The following is a 25266-nucleotide window of genomic DNA, read 5'->3' on the forward strand; positions in this document are numbered from 1 at the left end:
ACTACATAGGTTATTTTTGCTTTAGTATAACAAGCAAGATTTGAAAAAGAGAATATTAAATACTAAAAAGTTTGTATCAGCCGGAACCAAAAAAAGTATATGATTGCTTGATGACGATACCTAATTCACAAAACATGAAAGATCCGAGATTACAGGGACCCTACAGAAAGTATGTCCCCTATAATATCTTTGAACAATGCGGATTTGGCCACTTAAGTGTGGTAGATTGTATTTTCGCGTCTTTGGTTGTTGTTATCAACTTCACGTTGATATGGAGATCACACCCTTCTTCGTTCTGGACTCGACCATGGGATGCCGATGGTGAACAGGAGCTATCCCAATTAATGCAATTTTATTTAGATAAAGCCTTCTATATCCATGAATTACCACCGTTTACCGTTCAATTTTACTCTATCATTCACAAGTTAAAAATTACAGATAATTTGAGATACATTTCTTTGTTTTTGAATTCATCGACATTGGCCTTCCTCTTCCTATTATTAAGGAGGATTAATTGCTCTTATATTATCTCAGCAACAAGTTTACTGATATTATCTAACTGGGGACCTTTCAAGAATGAAGGCACCATCATATCATTCGACAGTTTAGAGTGGTGCTTGTTTTCAATAGTGATCTACAATACAATTAGCATCTCAATATTAAAACTGGGAACTACGAAATGGTTTGCTCATTTAATTACATTATCTGTTTCCTTAGGACTAGGAGTGTCTTCTAAATTCATTGGTTTTGTCACATGGGCTTTTGTAATCCTTTGTTTAATACGTCAATTTGATAGATTCATAAGTGACGTTAAAGTTACAACTTCCCAAATCATTAGATTTATCACTTGGAGTATCTTTTTTGTGCTAATTGTCCCTAGCTTCATCTTTATGCTAAGTTACAGGGACTTGCTTTCGAACTTCAGAACAGATACACCACAATATTCTAAATATATGAGCACTTTTTTCAAATCCTATCTAAGAGGGTCTCAAACACAACCGAGTCACTTATACTATGGCTCAACAATAACACTACGCCATTTAGATTCAATGGCGGGGTATCTTACTTCTCATGATATTCCTTACCCCTCAGACGTTGATGAACAGTTGGTGGCTTTATCATTCGAGGAGTTTGAAGCTGATAATGAATGGGTAGTTGAACATCCGACATTAAAGTTGAATTTATCTGAGATACACCATATAAGTCAATTGAAACCTGTAGAATTTGGTAAAGATATAAAATTAAGACATAAATCTACTGGAAAACTATTGAGAGCTAGTACTGCCAAACCGCCCATTAGTGAACAGGACTATGATTTTCAAATCTCATGCACGAAGGATTCTGACTACGAAGGAGGCATGGATGAAAGATGGAATGTTCTATTAATAAAAGATGAGACTAGTGACAATGAAAAAGATAGCACAAATGATAAGTACGTTAAACCATTTCGATCAGAGATACAATTTTACAATAATGGCCAAAGGTGTGGGCTATTGGGTCATGACCTCAGACTACCTGAATGGGGTCGCTTTGAGCAAGAGGTATTGTGTATGGAGCATCCGGTAATATCAAGAACCACATTTGTAATAAACTCTGTACAGCTACCAGTTGATTTCCAAATCCCAATGATAGAATATTATATGGGCGAAATTACTTTTGTATCAGAAGTCAACGGCAAATTATCCTGGAAACAGCTACTCCATCTTGTCGAAGAATATATCTCCAAACAATACAAGTACGTTTACTATATTAAATACGGTAAAGGTAAGGTAAGTTTTGAAGATGTGTTCGCTGTGGAGAAATGGCCCATCACATTGGATGCGGAATCCCCAACTTGGTTTAGTCTAGCTTGGTATGGTTCTATATTGTCAATGTTCATTTTCTTGTGCGTGCAATGTAAGAGAACGATATGCTGGAATCCATGGTCAACTGCTGAACCGAAATTTTCTATCAATTGGGATATTTACAATGAATTCGGTTGGAAGTGTATTATCGGTTGGTTCTTACATTTTTACATCTTCACCATGAGTCCACATTTTAACCTGGGAAAGAAACTCTATTTCCAGAGTTTCTTCTTTAGTGTATTGTGTTTTCTAGAATCGTTAAATTTTTTAACGAAACAAATCATAGAACGGATTTTTCCATTGTGATTTGTCTTTTTACTGTTTCAATAATTCTCCGGTATAAATAGGATAACATAAATATACCTATAAAAATAACGTATATATACATAACTCTCACATATGCCTATAGTACATTTTTTATCTCCTTTAAACAAACTCTTTTGGCATAACCAAAGTTTATGTGCTCTTCTTTGAATTTGCAATGCCGTCTACAAAGTCTTCAATCAAAGAGTCAACGTTCCTTAAAAGTTTCTCTTTCTTCTTAATGGCCTCAATTTTCTCGTCTTCCACTTCAACTAATTTTTTCTGTAACATATCAATCTTGCTCAATTGCTCTTCAGCTGAAACGTCAACACCAGGTAACGAGTCAATGAGCTTATTTATCTGCCTTGTCTTGAGTATTATGTCCGTAGATAACTCATCCACTGTGTTGGAAAATTCTTCTGGAGGAACTACTGTAGCATGCTTATCGGACATCTGTGGTTCATTCGCGGTCAATCGTTCAAAACCATGATTCTTATCTATGTAGTTTAAGGTAGCACAGAATTGTTCAGTCATTTGATCTAAACAGATCTGTAGTTGTGTTAGTCTATCTGTCATGGCTAACCGGCATGTGATATTATATACAGTGACAGGAACTGTTTATCTGCTTCTTATTGCCTATGTTTTACCGTTGAAGTTATAGTTATTTTTCATGGATAGATTTTTTCTAGTTTCTTGTCATCCGGAATAAACCTTGTAATTGAGCACGTACAGATGACTTCAAGAAATCAAAACGAACATGTAAATCTCCTGAATAAGATTATTTTTTATAAAAATATACTTCAGGTATATAAGTATGTGAATGTTAAGCACTTGAAATATTCAAATTAACATGAAATGAAACAAAAAAAAAAAGCCTAACTGTAAAAAAAATGAGTTGAAAAAGATAATAAACGAATGTATGGGAAAACGCCAAAATGAATGAATGTCCTTGTTTTATATTTATAGCAACAGAATAGTAGTTATATTTCTAGTATATCAGTAGCGTGAAATCTAAAGTAAAGTAAGATAAGCCGAGTTAAAGAACGAATGAATAAAAGAGGGAGGAAACAAATGGATGAAACTAATGAGTAGAAAAGAATGAATAATACTTTAGATAGTCTTGTGAATATTCTGTGAAAATTGATTTTCTAATTCAAGCTTGTAGGGACTCCAGCTGGTTACTCAGATGAAGAACATCGTCGAAAGACCTTCTAAAGTTAGCAGGAGATTCAGCGTACGAAAATTTAGATTGAGGGGAAGGCGTGGCTATAGAGTTTCTTCTCTTAGGCAATGGACTTTGCTGTGAAGGAATAAAAACTCTTGTTGAATCTTTATTCGAATTTGGAGTTCCTAAAAGACTGCGGTAAGCGCTTGACCTCTGAGAACGAGGCAAGAAGTCCAAAATAGGCTTATCTTCAAGTAGTGTGGGGAAGTTGTAGTTTTTCAAAAAATCCAGTGAAGACTCACTAGAATCTGAGGAATTGGTATATCTATGGCCCAGAGCATGTTGCTTACCCTTTAATTGTTTCGGAGATGCAATTGGGGAATACTCAAAAATAGATGTGGCCATAGTTGAAGTAGATACAACTCTGCCATTAATTGAATGATTGTTTCCTTGTGTGTTTTTGGAGTAATTAGACGAAGTCACTGAAATAGAGCGAGCAACTGATAATCTTGATGTCTTTTTGTCGTGCGATCTTGGAATAAGTTTGCTTTCTCGATTCGTCGGAATCCGTTCAGTGACAAAGGCCTTATTTAGCGACCTCGAATCCAACTTGCCCAATGAGGTAGCAGAGTCGTCCTCAGTATTTGTGGGCAGTGACAATGGTTCCTGCAGCTGCTCACCTTCGAACCCATTTTTAGTGTCAGCGTGAGAAATATGTTGAAAATCGAACGGAGTAGAGATACCTTTACCTCTTATATCCAATTGCGCACCAAGAAATCTTTTCTTCAACAGACTGAGCTTGAAAAAACCTTTCTTATGTTTGGTCTTGTTCGCACTCGAAACTGGAAGTTCCTTAGACATTGTGGAACTCGAGTTACTTCTGTGGCAACTAGATGGGTGTGAGTTTGGCAGAAGTGGAGGTAGTTCGATGTTATTCTTATTGCTCAGTACGGGCTTATCACTGTTGATGAAAGTGATGCCTAAGTTTTCCTCATCATCAGATCCCATGAATTGCTGTGCTTGCAGACCATACAACTTTTCTGCTTCTTCGTCTTCATCCAACCAAATGGACCGCATCTGTGGAAGGTTCATGCCCGCATTCCCAGTGTTCGTGATACTTGTACTTGTCATTTTTTTGAATGCTGTATGCTGTCTAATATTATTTTGCTATTACAAAGGGTTTCGGTCTTGAGCATTGGCTTCCATAGCATAAAAAGAAACTCTTTCGACAAGTACTGATCATATATACCAGACACGAAACGGCCGATCAACGTATCTCGTTTTACTGAAGTTTTACATTTTCACTTTCTTTTTCGAATGCAAGTGATACACTAGCATTTGCCAACACGAATTGATCACGTTTCACAATTGTTTCGCCAAACGTGGCGATAACTGCAGTGTTTCTTCGAGAAATAGGCGATCTTTAGATCTCGAAAGGGCTGGTCTACGTGCATTTCTAGGCGTTCAATCTTCGAGCCATTCCAACGCTCAGGTCCTCAGGGGTCCAGAACGCGTCTTCTATCAGGTGCTGCATTCTCTGGCCCGGTCGCGCCTGCCCAAAGCGGCAAAACACTACACCCAAATGGGATATTTCTTTTTGTGGTATACTAATGGACCGGAGCCGCGCGCGCGTTCCGGACGCCAAAAGAAAAAAACAAACTGGAGTTTATTTTGGGCTTGACGTAACTGAATCCCATCTTCTTTACTGTGCGGATTAATGCAGATAAGCGCCGAGCTGTATTTTTTTATTTCATTTTTGCGTTTTTTCTATTTTGAGACAATGGTAATGACATAATCTTTGTCTTGCAAAGTAATCGTACTTTTATACGAAAATGGTGCTTCTCAGCGCAGAGAAAAGAATAGTTACAAAGTCATCGATAAGGGCGTATGTAATGATAAGCACTAAGTATGTAATGTTCCACATAATTTGTTAGGTTGCTTGGTTAAGCATGATAACTGTTTTTTTTCTTTTTTTTATCCATTTTTGAAATCTCTAAAGCGTACGCGCCCGGTTAACTGATATCTGGCGGTATGATTCTGGAATATTTCACTTGATTGTTTTCAGAGCCGTCGTCGAGGAAATCGAAAATCAGCATGTTATCGATGGTCTCATTCAGATTGTCCTCATTGATACCATCCTGGCCCAATGTCGGCAGTGTTTCGTTGTGTGGAAACATCCATTCTCTCCATTGAGTAGTTACATTGTCGCAGAGGTCGTATAGAATCATCTTCAATAAGGTGATGTGATTATAGAACCATGACACAGATCGGTTGATGAATATTCTGTAGTTTTCCATCTCTTTGACAGCGTGTAAAATTGTGTAGTTGTGAAATCTTCTTTTGTCTCTTGACTGGTCTCTCCAGAACTCGAAGAGAGCAAACAAAGCTTTCCTCCTTTGCCAGGTTCTCTTGGATTCCCTAAGTTTAAGGCCTAGTCCTACTAACTTATTCTCCCATCTAAATTCCATTAAGAAATATTCCAAACTATTAACGTATTTCTCTGTCAGCGTCGTTTTGCTCAAAATATCAAAAGCAATTTCCGTCTCCTCCTGAATATCAGATTTGAAAAAATGAGCATTCATTTTTTCATGTTTCGATTTGGTAGCATAGTCTTCTTCATTGATGCTAGAATTGACCAATTCCTCCTCTTTGGCTTTGAATTTAAATTCCAAGTACGCGCCCGTGGTAATGGGCACGTCGGGAATATCCCTTCGGTAAAAGAAACCTTCCCGGCAAATCAACTCAATGGGGGTCGCAGTCAACAACGTATTGCGTGACTCTGTACCCAAACCGAGACTTCCATTACCATTGCCACAGTCATTAGTAGTTTCGACATCATTATGGATAGATGAAATACCTCTGGATAGATCTGTAGAGATGTCTCCTGAGACGTTCTCAACAGTGGCTAGTGTTTCGCTGTGACTAGCATCCCTTTCGCCTTCTTCTTCTTCTTCTTCTTCTTCGTTTTTCGCTTGATCCGATAATCGTCTTTTCTTCGAAGATGCACTTTTGTCGCGTTGTTGATCTTCTTTTTCATCTTCACCTGAGAGTCTTTTCCTCACCACGTCTACTAAAGAAGGAGATTTTTCTAACGGAACAAATGTAGTTGTTTCTTCATCTCCTGAACCCTTTCCTTCATATTCTGCGGTACCGTTGGTGGGTAATTCTTCACCAGAATTCAACATCGATTGAATTCCCACTTTTTGGACGGCTCCAGCAGCTGATATGGTTAGATCCATCTTTTGTGGATCGCTATTTACGTACGAGCCTTCGTTATCAATACCGACCTGCTTTTCTTGTTCAGATGGTTCATGTTCTTCATGTTGGTGATCTGATGTCGTAGTGATAGAGGCGGATCTTGGTTTTGGCGACATCGAACTACCTTTGGTGGTTGGTTTTTCTATACTTTTTATCTTTGAACGAGTGGATATCTCATTCAAATTCAAGTTTAGATGATTATCGTGTATTATTGAAGTCATTCTCTTTCGTCTCTCTTCTTCTTTCATTGCTTTTAGTAGTTTTTTATTAGATTCCATAAATGACTTCGCTTTATCACGGTCATTATATTTCATATTAACAAGCATTTTCTCCCTTGAATCACGTCTTTTATCCAACTCTCTTTGTTGCCTATTCATTTCTGACGTAACTGCGGCAGCGGCGGCAGCAGTTGCAGCAGCAGGTGAAGAAACAGGCGGTAATTTCACTGTGATGTTACCACTAGCATCGTAACTTAGCGAAAACTGATCATTAACCATTAACCGGCGAATGTCACTGTTGATGTCTGAATTAGCAGAAAACTTAATGACACTATCCGTGTTATTATTGTTGTTCATGTTATTGTTGGCTGTCTTGATGGTTATTGTTTTTTCTCTCTGAATTTTATTTTCTTCGCCACCCACCATTTCTTCCACACTGTTATAAATCGCATCAGTGGTATTTGAATCTTCGGCGTTGGGTTCACCATTAGTTGGAGGGGGAGAAGTTGCTTCTAAGCTTTTAGGATCCGTTTCTTGAGTGGCTGACCTCGAGGTTCGAATTGGTACCGGCTGTGATGTAGGGTTCGATGGAGATGATGGTATCTGATGAAATTTGGAGGATGGAAGTAGTGAATTTATCGGAATCTCATTTTTGATCCGGCTAGAAGTGTCAGATTTATCTATAGCGTCCGTGGCGTTTGATATCATTGTTTCCACAGTTCTCTTCTTTGGTGGCCTGCCCCTTTTTCTTTTAATATGAATCAAGTTGTTCGGCGTAATAGGTGTTGGTGTTATTGAACTGGAATTTGCAGTGGATGGTCGTTCTTTACCATTTTCAAGGTTCGTTCTATGCGGCACAGAAGGTAAGGCTATCTCACCATCATCTCTTGATGACGATGGAGCGGATAATAATAGTGGATCCTGTTTCGTGGATGGTTCCACAAAATATCTTTTAGATTTGGAAGTTTGTACTACGGCTGTTGGTAAGGAAATGTTTACTGGTGAAAGAGGTGCGTTATGATTAGATGTGTTTTTAGGATTAGCAGAGGCTGCATTTGACACTAACTTATTCATCGTTGAAGTTGAGGTATCTTTTCTTGGTCTCCCAGGTCCCCTCTTAGAAGTGGGAGTATTATGCTGTGAACTAGTGCTGTTAGATGAGTTTTCTATGAGAAGATTTGAGTTGCTAACTTTCGAAGTATTTTGCAACAATGTTGACAGTTTATTCAGTCTTTCGTTCAAGTTATTGACTACTATATCTGTATTCACTTGATTTTTCATGACGTCATCTAATTTATTCTCCAAAACTGATTGATTGTGTGATAAAACTTTTAAAGAGTTGAATAGATCCTCCACAGAGTCAGTCAGGGAAGTATCTTTGGCAAGCAGAGCTGTCCTCAAATCGTTACATTGCTTGGAAATTTCTCCCATACCCTTTTTTAAAGTGTCAATTGACGAACAAGAGAAATTCTCATAGTCTTTTATATGGGAGGGGTTCAAACAAACACTGGGGTCATCATGTCGTTGTACATCGGGGTCGTCATTAATAGGGATGTCAGTGATGGATGGCAAAGCTTTAATGCTTGTATTTTTGTCTCGATTCCCCATATCGTTAACTTTATGTTCAGATGTGGTGGATGTTAACATGTCTACGTCATCTTTGAGTTCAGACGGAAGTCTCTGCCCATTGATTATATTATCTGAAGGGGCCGTAGTGTTGTCAGCCATCTCCGCAACAGATGAATATTATTTAATGACTGAAACTTTCGTTTGATTTCAATAATAGCACTATCCACTAATTTTGGATGAAACTTGGCTACTTTAAAAAGGTCCTTTGCTCTCTTTTTGCCGACGCCTTTGGTAAAAGATGCCTGTGTGTAGTACTTTTGGGAGTTTATTGGAAATACGAACAGTATTAATGAATTAAAGAGGAAAAAAAATGAAGCCACTGGTAATGATACAATCTCGGTATCTTAAAAGCTGAAATAAAGCAAGTGTGACTATCTATAGCGAATTCAAAGTGGAAAACTTTCTAATCCGAGCTGAAATATTTTGCCATATTTTGTTGTCCTTTCCCTTTTCCATTCAAGAAAAAAAAAAAAATTTGACGTCGCCGTCGCGTCGCAATCCAAATAGCAGCAATTTATCTTGTTGAACGACGCAAAATACTGGAAATTGTGACTTGAAGGCTAGACATAAGCAACCATATTTTAAATTGGGTGCCTTAGCAAGAAGGTTGCAAGCAATGTATGTGAGCCCGGAAAAAAAAATAGCGCCCACTTATCAAGCTGGTAATATGTTTAGCAGATAACTAGAAGAATTATACTTCGTAGTACATGATAAAATCGCTCGCTTTTGACGCTATTTTTGAACAATATTGAATCTTAACATAATAAGCTTTCCCAATAGAAATAGTAATAACATCCAATTGAAGATAGAGAAGGTAACAACGTTAAAATATAATGTCACATTCTGGAGCTGCAATTTTCGAAAAGGTGTCAGGGATAATTGCTATAAACGAAGATGCTTCGCCCGCAGAATTGACGTGGCGGTCTACGGACGGTGACAAAGTTCATACAGTCGTATTGTCCACCATTGACAAGTTACAAGCCACCCCAGCTTCAAGTGAAAAAATGATGCTGAGGCTAATCGGGAAAGTAGATGAGTCAAAAAAGAGGAAAGATAACGAAGGGAATGAAGTTTTGCCGAAACCGCAACGTCATATGTTTTCATTTAACAACAGAACAGTCATGGATAATATTAAGATGACTTTGCAACAAATTATCTCACGTTATAAGGATGCCGATATCTATGAAGAGAAAAGAAGAAGAGAGGAATCCGTACAAAACACAGAAACGCCAATGAGCTCCTCTTCGGTTTCAGCGAGGACACCCACGCCACATCTGGATACACCACAGTTGAATAATGGGGCTCCTTTGATCAATACAGCCAAATTAGATGATTCTCTCTCCAAAGAGAAATTGCTAACTAACTTGAAGCTGCAACAGTCTTTATTGAAGGGAAACAAACTTTTGATGAAAGTTTTCCAAGAAACAGTAATCAATTCCGGATTACCCCCCTCCGAATTTTGGTCAACTAGAATTCCACTATTAAGAGCTTTTGCTCTATCCACTTCTCAAAAGGTTGGGCCTTATAACGTCCTTTCCACTATCAAGCCAGTGGCTTCGTCGGAAAATAAAGTTAATGTTAACCTATCAAGGGAAAAAATTCTAAATATTTTTGAGAACTATCCTATTGTAAAGAAAGCTTATACTGACAATGTACCCAAGAATTTCAAGGAGCCTGAATTTTGGGCAAGGTTTTTCTCTTCGAAGCTATTCAGAAAATTAAGGGGTGAAAAGATCATGCAAAATGATAGAGGTGATGTAATCATCGACAGGTATTTAACGTTGGATCAGGAATTCGACAGGAAAGATGATGATATGCTATTGCATCCGGTAAAAAAAATTATTGATTTAGACGGTAACATACAGGACGATCCAGTTGCACGAGGTAACAGACCTGATTTCACTATGCAACCAGGTGTGGATATAAATGGTAATAGCGATGGTACTGTGGATATCTTGAAAGGCATGAACAGATTAAGTGAGAAAATGATTATGGCCTTAAAAAATGAATATTCTAGAACAAACTTACAGAATAAGTCCAAAATTACAAATGATGAAGAAGATGAGGATAAGGATGAAAGAAATGAACTGACTATCGATGACTTGAATGAAAGCTACAAGACAAACTATGCAATCATACATCTGAAAAGAAATGCACACGAAAAGACCTCGGACAAGGATACTGAAGGCTTGGTAAATGTAATGAAAAATGCGAACTTGAATGTGTCTAATCAACAAATGTTGCAACAACTGTCACTCGTCATGGATAATTTGATCAATAAATTAGACTTGAATCAAGTAGTTCCCAATAACGAAGTAAGTAATAAAATTAATAAGAGGGTCATAACTGCGATCAAGATTAACGCCAAACAGGCCAAACACAACAACGTTGACTCTGCGCTTGGTTCTTTTGTGGGCACTACAACTCAAGCAAATGAATCGGAGGTGAAAAGTGCACTACCAATAGATTTACTAGAAAGTTGTAGAATGTTGCACACAACGTGTTGTGAATTTTTGAAGCATTTTTATATTCATTTTCAAAGCGGGGAACAAAAGCAAGCCAGTACCGTCAAAAAGCTTTATAATCACCTGAAGGATTGTATCGAAAAAATCAACGAGTTATTTCAAGATGTACTCAATGGTGATGGTGAATCCATGTCAAATACGTGTACCGCCTATTTGAGGCCAGTTTTAAACTCCATTACTTTGGCCACCCATAAGTACGATGAGTACCTTAACGAATATAACAACGATTCGAACGGTAACATATAATACTTTCGTACAATCGCCACATTTTTCCATTTCACATTATATATTTACTTCCTGCATGTTACATATTACATATAACTTAATTGTGTGTATTCTTCCTTTTTGGTTTTCAGTCACTCTTTTGAAACAATGGAAAAAAGGCGGGATCCGATTAACGCTGTGCTGCACTGCTGCAGCCGTGCGTGTAAATAAAACATTCAACGTAAAAATGCGCGCAAATGGCATGAGAAACAAAAAAGAAACAAATGAGAAACATTTTTAATATGTGATGTGGGTTACTACTTGCAAAGCAAAAGCTCGATACTACTGAAAATTTAGTTTTAAGCTAGTCAGAGCCCCACTACTATTCTGATAGTATCACCATATTTATTTCCTAGATCTAGATGTTTTCTTCTCTTCCAAGCTAGAATAAGAATATCAGTCATTGCCTGGACGCATTATCATCTTGAACGATTGTGCAGGTTTTTGTATGCAGTAAGTGCATCTCATCAATGGTCTTGCGTATATGTCATTAAATAGATATTGAATTAGTCCAGCTGATACTTAATTGGATTACATCAGTTAGATGATATCTATACTCTCTTTTAGAAATTTTTAGAAAAATGTTTAAAAGAAAAAAAAAAGAGAACGCATGCACAAATCACACTTGAGCAGGAATGAGATATTCCCAAGTCAATGGTCACCAGAGTGTGTTAAACTTCATTGGCTAACCATTCAAGTAGTAAAAAGGTTTTTGCCAAATTATGCAGCCACATATAGCTATAAAGCTGAAAGAGCGTAAATCAAATAAACTCAAGGATTTAGTTGTCATGTGTGGCCCATTAGGTGTTAGTCATCTTTTCATGTTCACCCAATCTGAAAAGACAGGCAATGTTTCGCTAAAGATAGCAAAAAATCCACGGGGCCCTACTGTTAATTTTCAAGTATTGGACTATTCTCCAGGTAAAGATGTCATGAAGTTTTTGAAAAGCCCGAATCTTTGAATAATGATGATATATAAGACCCACCAGTATTAGTTTTGAATGGGTTCTATACATCCAAGAAATCTGGTGAAGAGGAGCAAGATGTAAATGTAGAGAAGGTTATTGTTTCTATGTTTCAGAATATTTTTCCATCTCTCAATCCAGTTTGAACTCCATTAAAATATATCAAACATGTATTTATGATCAATAAGGATAAAGAAACGGGCGAAATACATATGCGTCATTATTTCATTGATATTAGGGAAGTGGATATCTCAAGAAATTTGAAAAGGCTATATAAAGCCAAAAACAATTTAGGTAAAGCAGTGCCGAATGTTCATCGAAAAGAAGATATATCCTCATTGATATTAGATCATGATTTAGGAGCCTACACGTCAGAATCTGAAATTGAAGATGATGCTATTTTAAGGATGATTGATAATCAAAACGTGAAAGCAAAGCATTTTCAAAGTTCGAAATCGCAAAAGACATCAGTTGAAAAGATTGATGATGAAGAGCACGGAAAAAATACAGAAGTAGTAATGGAGGAAAATAAACGACCAGAAAGCTCTCAAGTAGCTCCATGTAAAAAATTTACCAAGTTAACAGAGTTAAGAGCAAGACGATCGCTGAAACTTGTCAAGACAGAGGAAGGTATCTGTTCGGGAAAAGTGTTGCATCACGAATATGTCCTAAAATCAAGCGAAGAAATCAGAACTTTGGAAAGAGGTAAGCTGGGAAGATGAGGCTCAAGGAGCAAAGAAATAAGGAAGAACAAGACAAAATTACCAAAAAGAAGGCTATTAAAGACGCTAAAAAGCAAAGGAAATTGGAAAGAAGAAAAACTAGAGCAGCAGAAGAGGGCGAAGGGGAAAACAAAGTTGATGCTATTAACAACGTGATTTCTTCCAGTGAAGATGAGTAATATAGTTATTTGCTAAGCGAATTGGAATGATTCATAATATGCTTGCATTATCTTTGTACACGCTTACCACGCATATGCTATTTTTACGTCTGATAAAACTAAAAAAAACTAGGGTATGACTCCTCATCCGTCATAGGAGAGATACCTCAGATTAAATATCAATGAATATATAAGATTACAATTAGACAAGTATAGAATCCTTTCCAAGTAAAAAAGGATAAACAAAGGAAAAGAAAAGGAAAACCTCGACTATTAACAGCGGAAGAAATAAGCTTTGAAATCAAGTTAGATAGTTATTATTAGAATACAGCATCATGGAAAGGGCAAAAGTTTCGCTTAATGAAAGCGTTCCCGTTTCCTCTTTGAGCTGCACCCATTTGCGCTTTCTTGTGAAACCAGTTTTTAATACATTTATAATGAAAAACACATAAGCACTCTAACCTCCCAACTTTTTCGCCAGGTTCCATATTCTCGAAGCATATTGGACATTCTTTGATGGCAACATGGTTCTCATCATGCGTTGCAGTAGGCGGTATCTTATATACTAACATTCTATTCTGGAAAGTGGGACTCTCTTTTGCGGAGTCTTCTACAGCATTCGATGTAGGTGTGTGTTGCTGGGCATTTTCAGCTCTCTGTAAACAATCCTCTACATGCTCCCTGGTCTCATCTTCATTAGCAAATTGTGCGAGGTCTGAGTTACAGATAGGGCAAAATCGATCTTCCTCGTTTCGCGAACTTTCCTCGTTTCCATATGCCGTGCTACTTTGATCCATCGAGTCTTCCAGAATTTCCCCTTCCTCATCGTTGGTACCATTCAATACACCAGGTAAAAGTGCACCTGATGGTGCCAAAGTCTGAGTTGATATTACGTCTTTTTTGGCAGAGGATACTAGCAAATTTAAATGCAGAAGATTGTCATAGCACTCATTACAAGTTCTGAATGGGGGTGATTCCGCATCGCTATTTTTTTTCTGCAGGGCATGAACCTTCTTTTTATTGTAGTTTACAAAGTTTTCAGTACAAGAAGAGCAAAATATTCTCCCACAACACCTACAATGGTGGCGTCTTACCAGGAACGTAAAGTTTGTCTTGCATTGAAAACAGCTCTGAGCTTCTTCGTCTGCTTGCCACCTGGCAAGATTATTTATGCAGTCCTCCTTGATAACCATGATCTCTAATTCTCCAAATATTGTTCTTCGATAGTAAAGAAAATCAACAATAGCAAATAGCTCGCAAGCAGGCTAGTTTCTTGATCGTTCCCCTTAAACTATGAAGCCCGAGAATAGTTCTACTTTTCTCTCTTTCCTACATTTTACTCAAATTGGTAAGTGAGTAGATTTCGATGCTCATTACCCGGAATTCAAAGTCTCCGAAATATACAATTGTGCTTATCTAAGATTGGCTGCACTGGGAATGGCCATTATTCTATCTCCGCCAAGAATCGTGTAATCATTTATAACCCTGAGGTTCACTAACTCTGCCTTCATTCAAAAGAATTTCCTTTTTTGTACTGAAAAAGGTAACGCTTCAATTAGCGGTCCCTCTGCATTTCATCATTATTTCTGAGATTTCCGTAGTCAGTATTCAATCGGTCATTGACTTGCAGCTTTCTTAGAAGAAGGTCCCAAAATGAGAGCCCTAATAGTAATTTAGTCTGCTGTTTCAAACTTTGAACTAGTTCGTAGTCACTTTCTTTGACTAGTATACTTTCAATTTTGGGAATGGCATGGCCTTTTTTCTGTTTAAAGTCAAAACCACTTACTACATCCAAGTACTCAATTCTTTGCGTCTTTCTTTTTGTTCTATTGTAGCGTTTTATAAGATCTTTGATATTACCACATTCGTTAAGTGGGATTAATTCAAATCCATCGGGCTTGGTTTCTTTAGAGTAAATTTCGATGTTACCAAATTTGTTTTTAAAATGTGATAAATTCGTGATCATATGTTCGTGTCCCAAAAGATCGTGGTATGTATTCGGGTATTTGGGAGTTTTCATTGTTTGCTCATACGAAAACAATTCCTTGATATCGTCTTTGTCTAAATTTCTTACCAGTCTTTTCTTCATCGGTAGATACTTTTTACGCTTTAATGGCTGGGTATCAGGCAGAATAGAACGCCCTAATATTGCCCAATGCTGTTTACTCTTTAATTGAAGAACGTCTTTTTTCCAAAATAAGGGCTCTCTTAAGTTGTCTACTTTGGTGAATGTTGCAGCTTGCCTTGCCTGAGGATTTAATACTTCATTAGACTTTAAAATAGAGGGTATTACAAAATTATCTGTTCTTTTGATTTCTATAACACTTTTTGGCAATGTAAAATTGGTTAAAGCGATATTTTTCATTAATTCGTCATTATGAGAAGATACCCTCTTTTTATTGAATATTTTCAGCCATCTAGATAGATTTTGGTAGCTTCTATAATGTTTCGATCTTAAAATAGGGGAGGACTCAGATAACTCAAAGTATCTGTAACAAACATTTGGTACATATCTCGGTGAGATATCATACATTACTCTTTCAGTACAGTCTATGTTAACCACATAATGAAAACTTTGGTTTAGATTATACTTCATATCCGTTGAGGGTTGATAATTAGGAACAAACTGGTCCTTGCGTGTCTTTAAGACCATTTCACGTTTATCCAGATGAGCTATGGGGTCAATGATGTACAGCTCATTGTCAGTTAAGGTAGGAAATTCTAATTCAATCCAAAAATAAGGCTGTATCAGGTCAGAATCAAACAGGTTGGGAACTTTGCCAACATCATGTTCGATTTGCCATTTCACCTTATTGCACCTAATAGCATAATCGTGTAATGGCAAAGCAAAGCAAAAATAGAGCTTTTTATTTTCCGGTAGAAGATTCTTTAAAATAATTAAAAAGAACAACGTTAGTATATCTCTATTGGCCATCTTCTTCTTCGCCATCTTACGAAGGTCTTCAACATTATCTTTTATCAATGGTCTATTTCCGTAAAATTCATGTTGATTATCAAGGACTTTCTTATATGTGGATTTAGGGATCATATTTTTGTTCTGACTGTCGGCATACTTTATAAGGTATTGCAATCTGTTAAAGTTTTGTCTGATACCATTGCTATTCATTTTGTAGTTGGAACGAAACCATAAAACCAAGCCAAGCAAAAGTGTTCTTAAAGAAGCCATTTTGGCGAATGGATCCCTTTCATTCCAATCTTTGAATTTTTTGCTAATTAATTTTGGTACCGATCTTCTTAATCGTCTATTTAGTCTTTCGTCGTCAACGCATTTTACTCTAGTTTTCAACAAAAATAACATGAATGGCATCATCACCAAGTGTAGCCCATACTTAAGTCGCTGATAGTTGAACGCTTTTCTATCATTCTTTCGTTTGGGTTTGTTTGCTTTCTCGCTATTCCGGTGTGTACCATTTACTGTGACAGTTATGCTTCCATCTAAACAAACATCCTCCCAGTCAACATCACTTAAGTTATCATCTTCATCTTGGTGAAAGTCATCAAAAGAATCTACTTCTCCTTCCTCTTCATAAAACAATAATTCTTTCTCCCCATTCTTGGATTTTTTTTGTTTGGATGAATGATGGTGACATGGCTCTAATACTCTCTTAGACATTACTTTCCCTCTTATCGCGCCTTTGCTTTGTACATATGTGTGGTGAGTTCAAAGACTCGTCTCCACATTAAATATCTTGTAACGCCATATACATTGACTTGTCTATTTTCCGTTCACTTCTTTACATTTCCTCAAGGGTCACTGAAAAAGATTTAAGTAAATATTCTATAAAATTTAATAGTATATGCGGTAGTAACAGATAAAGGAAAAAGTATGTGGTCCTTTTATTTTGAAGTATGATAGATTTTTTCGCTTGATGTCAACTGATTGTAAGTTTTTATCCAATGAGTCCATTTTTCTTTTGGTTTTAGATCGACATCTATTACATTCACATATAACGCATCTTTGGTACTGTTCCATTCAATGAAACATGTCACATCTCTGAGCGTCATGAGTAGTAAATGCTCATCTTTTACATCGTCAATCGATTTTATATTCTTAATTGAAATTACGTTTTCTGTAAATTTTTTCTGTAAATCATAAAGAATCTTGAAGACATTATTGTCATCGTGCAAGTAGTTAAGCATAGCTGCTTTAAATTTATCCGGGTATACCTTGCATTCTGCGAATGTTAATTCCAAGTGTGATGGATTGATTAATAGCTGATTGTAACAGTATCTAACCTCTCTACCTTTAGATACGTTATGAGTGCAGTTCCTACAGTAATCCGTATCGTAGTATAGCCATTTAGGTTTTAGTTCCAAAAGAACAGTTTGGAAATTCTGTGAACAGTAAGATTTCAAGAAGTGGTCGTTCTGTATCAGATTTGCTGTCCTGTTGAATAGGTTTTTTATTTTGATAATTTTGACCACCTTTTCATCCAAGTTTAATATAAAGGTACTTAGAATGGGTCTTACAACGTCTATATCCACATCAATGAGATTCATTGGACAGATTAAACCATGCAAAAGAGGTTCTACATTCTCTCTAATATAATGAATGTTTTTGACAGTGTAAGAATTATTAGATGATAACAGATCAGGCCAACGAATGCAGCATCGCCATAACCACATTGGATCTCCATAATCAATCACAATATTTGCCCCACCACGCCCGATAACTCTCATCAAATTTTTGCTCAAAAGGACGTTATTGTTCACCAATTTTGACCAGTGGCATCATTCCCTTCGAACTATTATTATTAGAAACTTCACGACCGAAATAGAAAAGTACCTTGGTGAAAATACTGTCGGCAAAATAAATTACACTAGAAACATTCAATAAAACCAAGGATAAAGAAAAATGGCCACATTTCATCACCCTGCAAAGATTTTTCTACATTTTGCTCGAAAACCACTATCTAGAAATGTTTTATCAGAATCTCAAAGGCGATTGTTATCTTTTACATATCCTAGGTTTAACAATTGCCATATTGGTGATAATAAAAACAACAAAAAGCTGAAAAACGTCTTCCAAGCCAATAGCAATAGAACTGTTCGTAAACAAAAAACGAAAGAAGATTTGGCAAGAGAGAGGTTTGAGGAGCAATTAAAGTCACCTAATAGGTTTGTGAGATGGGGTGCTATCGCCAGATCCGAAAAGTTCTCCAAGGGAATGACCAAGTACATGATTGGCGCATATGTGATCTTTCTGATTTATGGTCTCTTCTTCACCAAAAAACTGTTTGCGAAAGACAAGGAATTGGAGAGATTGATGAAGAAACAAGAGGAAGGAAAAGCTAATGAATACGAAATGCTAAGAGTTAAAGAATTGAGGGGCAAACTAAGAAGAAGAGATGAATTGAAATTAGAAGAATATAAAAAAATGAAAGAGGAAGGTATTGAAAACTTCGATAATATTCACGTACAAAACTTCGATCAAAACAAATTGAATGAACAAATATTACCAGCAAGAGACACGACAAACTTTTATCAAGGAAAAGCTAGCGAGTACGACAAAGCGATCAATATGGAAGAAAAGGTGATATTGCTGGGCAAAAGAAGGAAATGGTTGATGAAGCATTGCCACGGTGACGTTTTGGAAGTTTCATGTGGGACAGGAAGAAATATCAAATATCTTGATATGTCACGCATTAACTCCATTACATTTTTAGATTCATCTGAAAATATGATGGAAATTACACATAAAAAGTTTAGGGAAAAGTTTCCAAAGTATAAAAAGGCTGCTTTTGTTGTTGGGAAGGCGGAAAAGCTAGTAGACTTAGCAGAGAAAGGAAAACCTTCTCAAGAGAAAGATAAGAAGAACAATAAAATAAAATACGATACCATTGTGGAAGCTTTTGGTCTGTGCTCTCACGAAGATCCGGTAAGAGCATTGAATAATTTTGGCAAGCTATTAAAGCCTGATGGGAGGATTATTTTACTGGAACATGGTAGAGGCCAGTACGATTTTGTAAATAAGATGTTAGATAACAGAGCTGAGAAAAGACTAAATACATGGGGCTGTAGATGGAATCTCGATTTAGGTGAAGTATTGGATGATTCTGACTTGGAAGTAGTGGAAGAAAATCGGACACACTTGGGTACTACTTGGTGCATCGTTGCCAAACGAAAAGGAGATGCGAAAAAGAAGGGTGAGCTTGGGTTTGTAGAAAAATACCTACAGTCAAGCATTAGAAAAAGAATGGAATCATTTGAAAAAAGCAACAGACCAGAATCTGAAGAAAGTCTTGAGCCAGTATCTCCAACGAACAAAAGTTAACGCCCCACTTTTATTTGATGCATTTCATATTGACTAATAATCATGTAAATAATATAAATTTAGTTAAAGCGTATTTTACTAATCTCATTTCGTTAATTGAATACCACCCAAGCGCAGTATTGTTGACAGCTCAAGAAATACTAGATTCGTCTAGTAAAAATAGATAACGACAAAAAATGCGAACTCTGTGGATCGAACACAGGACCTCCAGATATCTTGACCAAAGTTTCCTTCAGTCTGGCGCTCTCCCAACTGAGCTAAGTCCGCATACAACGAATGAAAATTTCTAACCTCAAAATTGAATACGTCAGTATGACAACACATCATTCTAAATGTCATAAAACAGATATGTGTTGGAATGAAAATTGTTGGAATAAGTGATTACCACTATACATTTATTCATATAAATTGTTGTAGTTGATGACGAACATTCTTTAACATGATACTAATGATGTTGAGTAAATTAATACTAACATTCTTATGGTGATACCAATTTAAATGGAGTAGGGAAATTCTAATTATAGAATTTCCTGCACTAATAAGATAAAGATCTATTAATTGTCCAGAACTTAGTATATAAGAAGATGAGTTAACACTAAATTCTTATCATCAACACTCTGATTTATGTCTGAACCTTTTGGTTTAATACACCCAATCAGCGTGTGTTTTATATACCTCTCTTATATAGATTAAGAAGGAACGACTATTCTTAATTATTACAACTTACTAAACTACTAATTATCAACAAAAATCAACTATCGTCTATCTGAGATAATAGTGGAGTTTGATGTAATTTTTGGGATTCCATTTTTTATAAGGCAATAATATTAAGTATGTAGATATACTAGAAGTTCTCCTCAGGGATTTAGGAATCCATAAAAGGGAATCTGCAATTCTACACAATTCTATAAACATTATTATCATCGTTTTATATGTTCTTATTCATTGATCCTATTACATTATCAATCCTTGCGTTTCAGCTTCCACTAGTTTAGATGACTATATCTCATCATTTGCGTCATCTTCTAACACCGTATATGACATATGTGTTGATAATTAGTAGTTTAGTAAGTTGTAATAATTAAGAATAGTCGTTCCTTCTTAATCTATATAAGAGAGGTATATAAAACACACGCTGATTGGTTATATTAAACCAAAAGGTTCAGACATAAATCAGAGTGTTAATGATAAGAATTTGGTGATAACTCATCTTCTTATATAATAAGTTCAGATCAATTAATAGATCTTTATCTCATTACTGCAGTAAATTCTATTATTAGAATTTTTCTACTTCAATTTATACGAAGACGTATAGTTGCAATAACTTAATCCAATTTATACGAATAGGTGTATAGTAGTAATCACTTATTCCAACAATATGTTATGTGAGATATTAGTGAATTTTGAGATGATTGTTGGGATTCCATTGTTGATAAAGGCAATAATATTAGGTATGTAGATATACCAGAAGTTCTCCTCAAGGATATAGGAATCCAATAACTGGAACTCGTAATTCTACATAATTCTGTATATGCTTTTATTGTCATTTTATATATTGTCAGTCATTATCCTATTACATTATCAATCCTTGCATTTCAGCTTCCACTTATTTCGATGACCGCTTCTCATAACTTATGTCATCTTCTAACACCGTATATGATAATGTACTAGTAGTATGACTACTAGTTAATAGACGGTAGTTGATTTTCTTTCCAACAACAACAACAATTCTATATACCAAATAATATTGCCTTTATCAACAATGAAATCCCAACAATTATCTCAAAATTCATCCCATCTCAAGGAGAACATCTAGTATTTTCTTTGTGCCAAATGTTGCTTTTTTATTAAAAGTGGAGTCGTAACGAATAATTTCAGAAACTCATATAATTATCAGAAAATATTTGTAACGATACTTTGAATTACTTATATACTTTTTTTTTCAACTCTTTTTGATCTTTTCTTTTTTACGTCATTTTTGAAAAGACTTTTTTTTTTCAGTGCAATACCATACACCTTGTTTAGCGACATCTTTTGTGTCATTTCAAGAAAGCTGACGTTTTAGAACGCTGATTTCAAATTAGTGAATTTTCAAGTATTATCCATGTTTTTTCTATTTTAGACGTTTCCTTAAATAAACTACCTCTGGAAATTTTCAAGATAGATAAATTGATCGAAATGAACTACAGAATCAATGCGTTTACAGATTACATTCTGTTGTTTGGATCGTCTGGTTTAGCAGGAAAAGGCACTTTGGAAAACATGCTGGACATAAATTTTTACATTAAAAATGTTTCTGATCTACAAGATAAGCTCAATAGCTTAACTGAAATAAAAGGAGATGTTGTACTCAATAAGCATGTTTTTTGTATTAATAGAAGGAGCATTACTGAAGAAAAATCATTCATGAAATCTATTGATTACATAAATATGAAATCAATTACTTGGAAACGTGGGAGATATTATTTAAGAAGCAGAAATGAAAATGAAACTAAAAAAATACCCTCTAATCCCGACACGTTTTGTTATGATGCTTTTGAAGAGGGATTCATTAAGAAAACTACTGATGAGAACGGAAAGGACAATTTTTGCATACCTTATAATCAGAAACGGTTTAGCTATGCACTGTATTATGCAAGCGGAAAAAAAGAAGGTTTTGAAATCATTTATAAATTCACTGTAACGCAGTTGATAATTCCTCGATCCGAAAATTGGTCAAGATTACTTTCGTATATTTTTTCAGGAACACAGAAGCTTGAAAAGTTTGATGCGAACAATAAAACATACGTAGCTGGTAAAAGTTTGCCCAACTTGCGTGATATTAGCACCATGGTGTGCACTTTGGGCTCTACTTCAGCTAGAGTTCGTAGAACCCAGGTGCCAAATTCCTTTGTAGATTATTCCTTGCCTTTTAGTTTGGCTCAAGAATTTACAAATACAACAGATAAAAGACTAGTGATAATAACTTCCTTTAATAATAAATTTCTTAGCACAACTTTCGAGTATTTTAGAATCAAGGCAAAGTTGGAGAATGATTTGGAGGAAGTTTTGCCAAATAAACCAAAGGAGCTCATTATTTTGAGACCAGGTCCGATGTGTGGACAGCATGGAAATTCTATAAAAGTTGAACTAGATGTACAAGAAAACTTAACTTTTTCAGATAAAATCCTGTATTATCCTAGATATCTCCTGATGTATAAAAAGCAATATATTAGCGAGGTTAGAAAGATTGGTTTAAGAACAAAGTTAAGTGAACTTATTGCTTCGAGCACATACAGGATGCCAGGGTCTGCATTATTAGGATATTCCGTCCCAGTCTCAAAAGTTTCCTATGTTGCGTCTTTGATGGCTATTGAAAGAAAAAGCAAAGAGGCGGGACCTAAAATGGAAGTGATTAATAGTTATCAAATTGATATGATTGCTTGAACTGTTTTATTTTCATTAGAGAAGAGTGTTTAGCTAAGTAATAGTTTAATACAGTAAAGAACCATTATGTCATATAAATCGAATTTGGGTTATCTTGAATGTTTTTATTACATTGATGTGCAGACACCTCTACTAATCGTTGGGAACCATATCATGGTTGTTCTTCCTGATCTTTCTGTAAGCTACCAATGATGACAGGGAAACGCGAAATTTTCAAACTGTTGAAAAAATAAACAAAAACTACATGGATAATGGGGAAAGGATAGTTTCCAATCGAGATGATCTTTCTAGGATCAATACCCACCTCCAGAAAATGAGTAAGATTGATGATTTACAACAAGATATTGAATCCTTACTCAGTGAAAGTATGTGATTTTGAAACTATGGCATTGTTATTCTTGAAATATCTGGACTTAACACTAACATTGTCACACTTTTATAGTTAAGTCATTGGAGAAAAGTCGTGAGGAACTCAAAACAAGTATAAAAAATAAAAGAAAGAATGAGGATAGCAGTAATCCTATTGTACAAGAATTTGAAGATCTTTTTGAACAGTTTCCACAATTGAATAATTTTTTGTTTAATGAGCATCCAGAGTTGGAAGAGATGGATGACAGGGGCGTATCAATAGCGAAAGCTAGATCATTCTCTCCAGAATATAAGTCGGTCGTTATTCCGGCAACCCTAATACCGTATGAGCCAAAGAAAAGAGCGAAGTTGAATAATGATGAGAATTTACCAGAACAAGAATGGGTATTGAAGACTCAGCCGATGGTCCAGCATCAGATGTTTGATCCTGAAGTAGCAGATTTACTGGACACTGATATTTTAACGTCACCATCAAAAAGAAAGCGAAAATTAAAGATAGAAGATATCAATTCAATTGATAAAGGTAAGTTGGAAGATTCAATTGTGGTGGAGAATGTTTATAGAATTTTCGGTATCACTTTCTTCCCACTCGTGGATCCAATTGACTTGAAAATTAAAGATGATAGTGACGAGATTTTTGTCGATAGGGAAATGCTGGGGATACGACTAGAAGTCTTCAGTGAACGGACGTCTAAATTCGAAAAACCTCACTATATACTTTTGAAAAAGAGGATCAAATCTAATAGTTGGTTTCTTTTTAAACATACTGTTCCCAGTTTTATAGATGTTCAAGGCATATTTGATGACACTAATGGAGGTCTGGTGGTATCATATGATGATGCGTATTTATTTGCCAAAAGAGTCTTCCTGCAACTAGTAGAAATACAAAAAAGGCAGCAAATATTCAAGGATTTAGAAGCCAAGAAGATAATTCATGATTTAAATTTAGATCTAGAGTCTTCAATGGCTTCTTTTTTTGTCAAAGATGTTAAAGTGGAGTTATTTGTAAAACAAAATGAAATAGTTTCGTGCTCAATATTGGACGATATTCATGATTTTAGCCATAATAATAAGAATAAATGGGAAATTGCATTGCTCGGATCGTTAGATGATTTGGAGTTAAAGTTAAACCATTCATTTGCGACAATATTCAAATAAATGCTGATGAGAATATCTTTTATAGAAAGAAGTTTAGGCCGGTTTTCTTTGTTTATCATATATGTATGTAATTGTGTAGTAGTTCAATTTTTGGTAAAATATGGTATATGAAAATAGGGCATATGTACCCCATAAGGCAACCTAAGATCTTTTCTAAGATGGTATGGTAATAAATGGCGGTGACCCAGAGAATGCATATCCAAATTATTAGTACAGTACAAATGACAGCAAGGCAAGCTCGTACCCATTTATTTACAACCCAAACCATATCTTCAGATTGAATAAATCTACAAAACATGTGTAGCTCCATCCAGAGAATCATGCTGATATTAACAAGAAAACAAAAATGTCCACTAATATCAAACCCACCATGCCATTTCCCGTTTTCTAGACGACATTTTTCGGCTGATCTTGTTCCACTACCAGAACTACATTCTCCTCCTGTCCAAATAAAGACGTGATCAATGAATTGGAAACTCAAAAACAACAACATATATTTTAGAATGAACTTGCAAGCATATTGAGCAATCATAATAATAGTTACTCTATTTTTGAGCAGAAGCCAACGATTAGGATAGGTCAAATAGGAGGGCCTAGTTTGAGAACTTGATATCGGTAAGGGTAGTACATCCATTCTTGCTAGATAATGAAAGTATACTTGTAGAAAAGCCAAACTGAAGAATAATATAGGCCATAATTGATTCGCTTTATATGCAAAGATTGTATTGAAAAGATTTGAAGATTTCAATAGGACATGTGTTTTCTTTTGATGATCCAGTGTTTTTGGAGATACTAGTATCGATATTAGTGCACCGACAAGGACTTGAAAAGGATAAATGAGATACGCTTTCCTCGACCAATAACTTAGTTGACGTATCATCAAGTCTTCTTCGATATTCGACTGTCGATCGTTTCAAATAGTACGGTTTCGACCTCTCTTATTAAAACACCGTTGTGTACTGATCTT

General features: G+C 35.8%; 13 protein-coding genes and 1 non-coding gene across 14 annotated transcripts; 6 read left to right on the forward strand and 8 right to left on the reverse strand.

Moving 5' to 3' along the window:
• Positions 1–134: 134 nt before the first annotated feature.
• On the forward strand, positions 135–2150 carry PMT7 (putative dolichyl-phosphate-mannose--protein mannosyltransferase; the record flags this gene model as incomplete). The annotated part of the gene is made up of 1 exon (XM_056221499.1): positions 135–2150. The coding sequence occupies one exon, from the start codon at positions 135–137 to the stop codon at positions 2148–2150; it is 2016 nt and encodes a 671-aa protein (XP_056081283.1).
• A 150-nt stretch (positions 2151–2300) lies between these two features.
• On the reverse strand, positions 2301–2723 carry SRB7 (Srb7p; the record flags this gene model as incomplete). Its single annotated transcript, XM_056221500.1, has 1 exon — positions 2301–2723. One exon carries the CDS (start codon positions 2721–2723, stop codon positions 2301–2303), a length of 423 nt encoding a protein of 140 aa, XP_056081284.1.
• Positions 2724–3300: 577 nt separating this feature from the next.
• On the reverse strand, positions 3301–4443 carry GIC2 (Gic2p; the record flags this gene model as incomplete). Its single annotated transcript, XM_056221501.1, has 1 exon — positions 3301–4443. The coding sequence occupies one exon, from the start codon at positions 4441–4443 to the stop codon at positions 3301–3303; it is 1143 nt and encodes a 380-aa protein (XP_056081285.1).
• An 881-nt stretch (positions 4444–5324) lies between these two features.
• Positions 5325–8516, reverse strand: SUM1 (Sum1p; the record flags this gene model as incomplete). The annotated part of the gene is made up of 1 exon (XM_056221502.1): positions 5325–8516. One exon carries the CDS (start codon positions 8514–8516, stop codon positions 5325–5327), a length of 3192 nt encoding a protein of 1063 aa, XP_056081286.1.
• A 734-nt stretch (positions 8517–9250) lies between these two features.
• Positions 9251–11188, forward strand: TFB1 (TFIIH/NER complex subunit TFB1; the record flags this gene model as incomplete). Its single annotated transcript, XM_056221503.1, has 1 exon — positions 9251–11188. One exon carries the CDS (start codon positions 9251–9253, stop codon positions 11186–11188), a length of 1938 nt encoding a protein of 645 aa, XP_056081287.1.
• A 1159-nt stretch (positions 11189–12347) lies between these two features.
• On the forward strand, positions 12348–12893 carry SSF2 (rRNA-binding ribosome biosynthesis protein; the record flags this gene model as incomplete). Its single annotated transcript, XM_056221504.1, has 1 exon — positions 12348–12893. The coding sequence occupies one exon, from the start codon at positions 12348–12350 to the stop codon at positions 12891–12893; it is 546 nt and encodes a 181-aa protein (XP_056081288.1).
• A 478-nt stretch (positions 12894–13371) lies between these two features.
• On the reverse strand, positions 13372–14244 carry PIB1 (phosphatidylinositol-3-phosphate-binding ubiquitin-protein ligase; the record flags this gene model as incomplete). The annotated part of the gene is made up of 1 exon (XM_056221505.1): positions 13372–14244. The coding sequence occupies one exon, from the start codon at positions 14242–14244 to the stop codon at positions 13372–13374; it is 873 nt and encodes a 290-aa protein (XP_056081289.1).
• Positions 14245–14606: 362 nt separating this feature from the next.
• Positions 14607–16685, reverse strand: RAD34 (Rad34p; the record flags this gene model as incomplete). The annotated part of the gene is made up of 1 exon (XM_056221506.1): positions 14607–16685. One exon carries the CDS (start codon positions 16683–16685, stop codon positions 14607–14609), a length of 2079 nt encoding a protein of 692 aa, XP_056081290.1.
• A 224-nt stretch (positions 16686–16909) lies between these two features.
• IPK1 (inositol pentakisphosphate 2-kinase) lies at positions 16910–17752 on the reverse strand (the record flags this gene model as incomplete). The annotated part of the gene is made up of 1 exon (XM_056221507.1): positions 16910–17752. One exon carries the CDS (start codon positions 17750–17752, stop codon positions 16910–16912), a length of 843 nt encoding a protein of 280 aa, XP_056081291.1.
• Positions 17753–17927: 175 nt separating this feature from the next.
• On the forward strand, positions 17928–19346 carry OMS1 (putative RNA methyltransferase; the record flags this gene model as incomplete). The annotated part of the gene is made up of 1 exon (XM_056221508.1): positions 17928–19346. One exon carries the CDS (start codon positions 17928–17930, stop codon positions 19344–19346), a length of 1419 nt encoding a protein of 472 aa, XP_056081292.1.
• Positions 19347–19523: 177 nt separating this feature from the next.
• Smki_4.trna21F lies at positions 19524–19613 on the reverse strand. The gene is given in 2 exon segments: positions 19524–19559; positions 19577–19613. It is a non-coding gene; the product is annotated as a tRNA-Phe (tRNA).
• A 1911-nt stretch (positions 19614–21524) lies between these two features.
• Positions 21525–22772, forward strand: HIM1 (Him1p; the record flags this gene model as incomplete). The annotated part of the gene is made up of 1 exon (XM_056221510.1): positions 21525–22772. The coding sequence occupies one exon, from the start codon at positions 21525–21527 to the stop codon at positions 22770–22772; it is 1248 nt and encodes a 415-aa protein (XP_056081293.1).
• Positions 22773–23378: 606 nt separating this feature from the next.
• On the forward strand, positions 23379–24299 carry MCM21 (Mcm21p; the record flags this gene model as incomplete). Its single annotated transcript, XM_056221511.1, has 1 exon — positions 23379–24299. The coding sequence occupies one exon, from the start codon at positions 23379–23381 to the stop codon at positions 24297–24299; it is 921 nt and encodes a 306-aa protein (XP_056081294.1).
• A 55-nt stretch (positions 24300–24354) lies between these two features.
• Positions 24355–25179, reverse strand: YFT2 (Yft2p; the record flags this gene model as incomplete). The annotated part of the gene is made up of 1 exon (XM_056221512.1): positions 24355–25179. The coding sequence occupies one exon, from the start codon at positions 25177–25179 to the stop codon at positions 24355–24357; it is 825 nt and encodes a 274-aa protein (XP_056081295.1).
• Positions 25180–25266: the final 87 nt, after the last annotated feature.

The sequence above is a fragment of the Saccharomyces mikatae genome, assembly GCF_947241705.1.
Source record: "Saccharomyces mikatae IFO 1815 strain IFO1815 genome assembly, chromosome: 4".
Classification (NCBI taxonomy): Eukaryota; Fungi; Ascomycota; class Saccharomycetes; order Saccharomycetales; family Saccharomycetaceae; genus Saccharomyces; species Saccharomyces mikatae.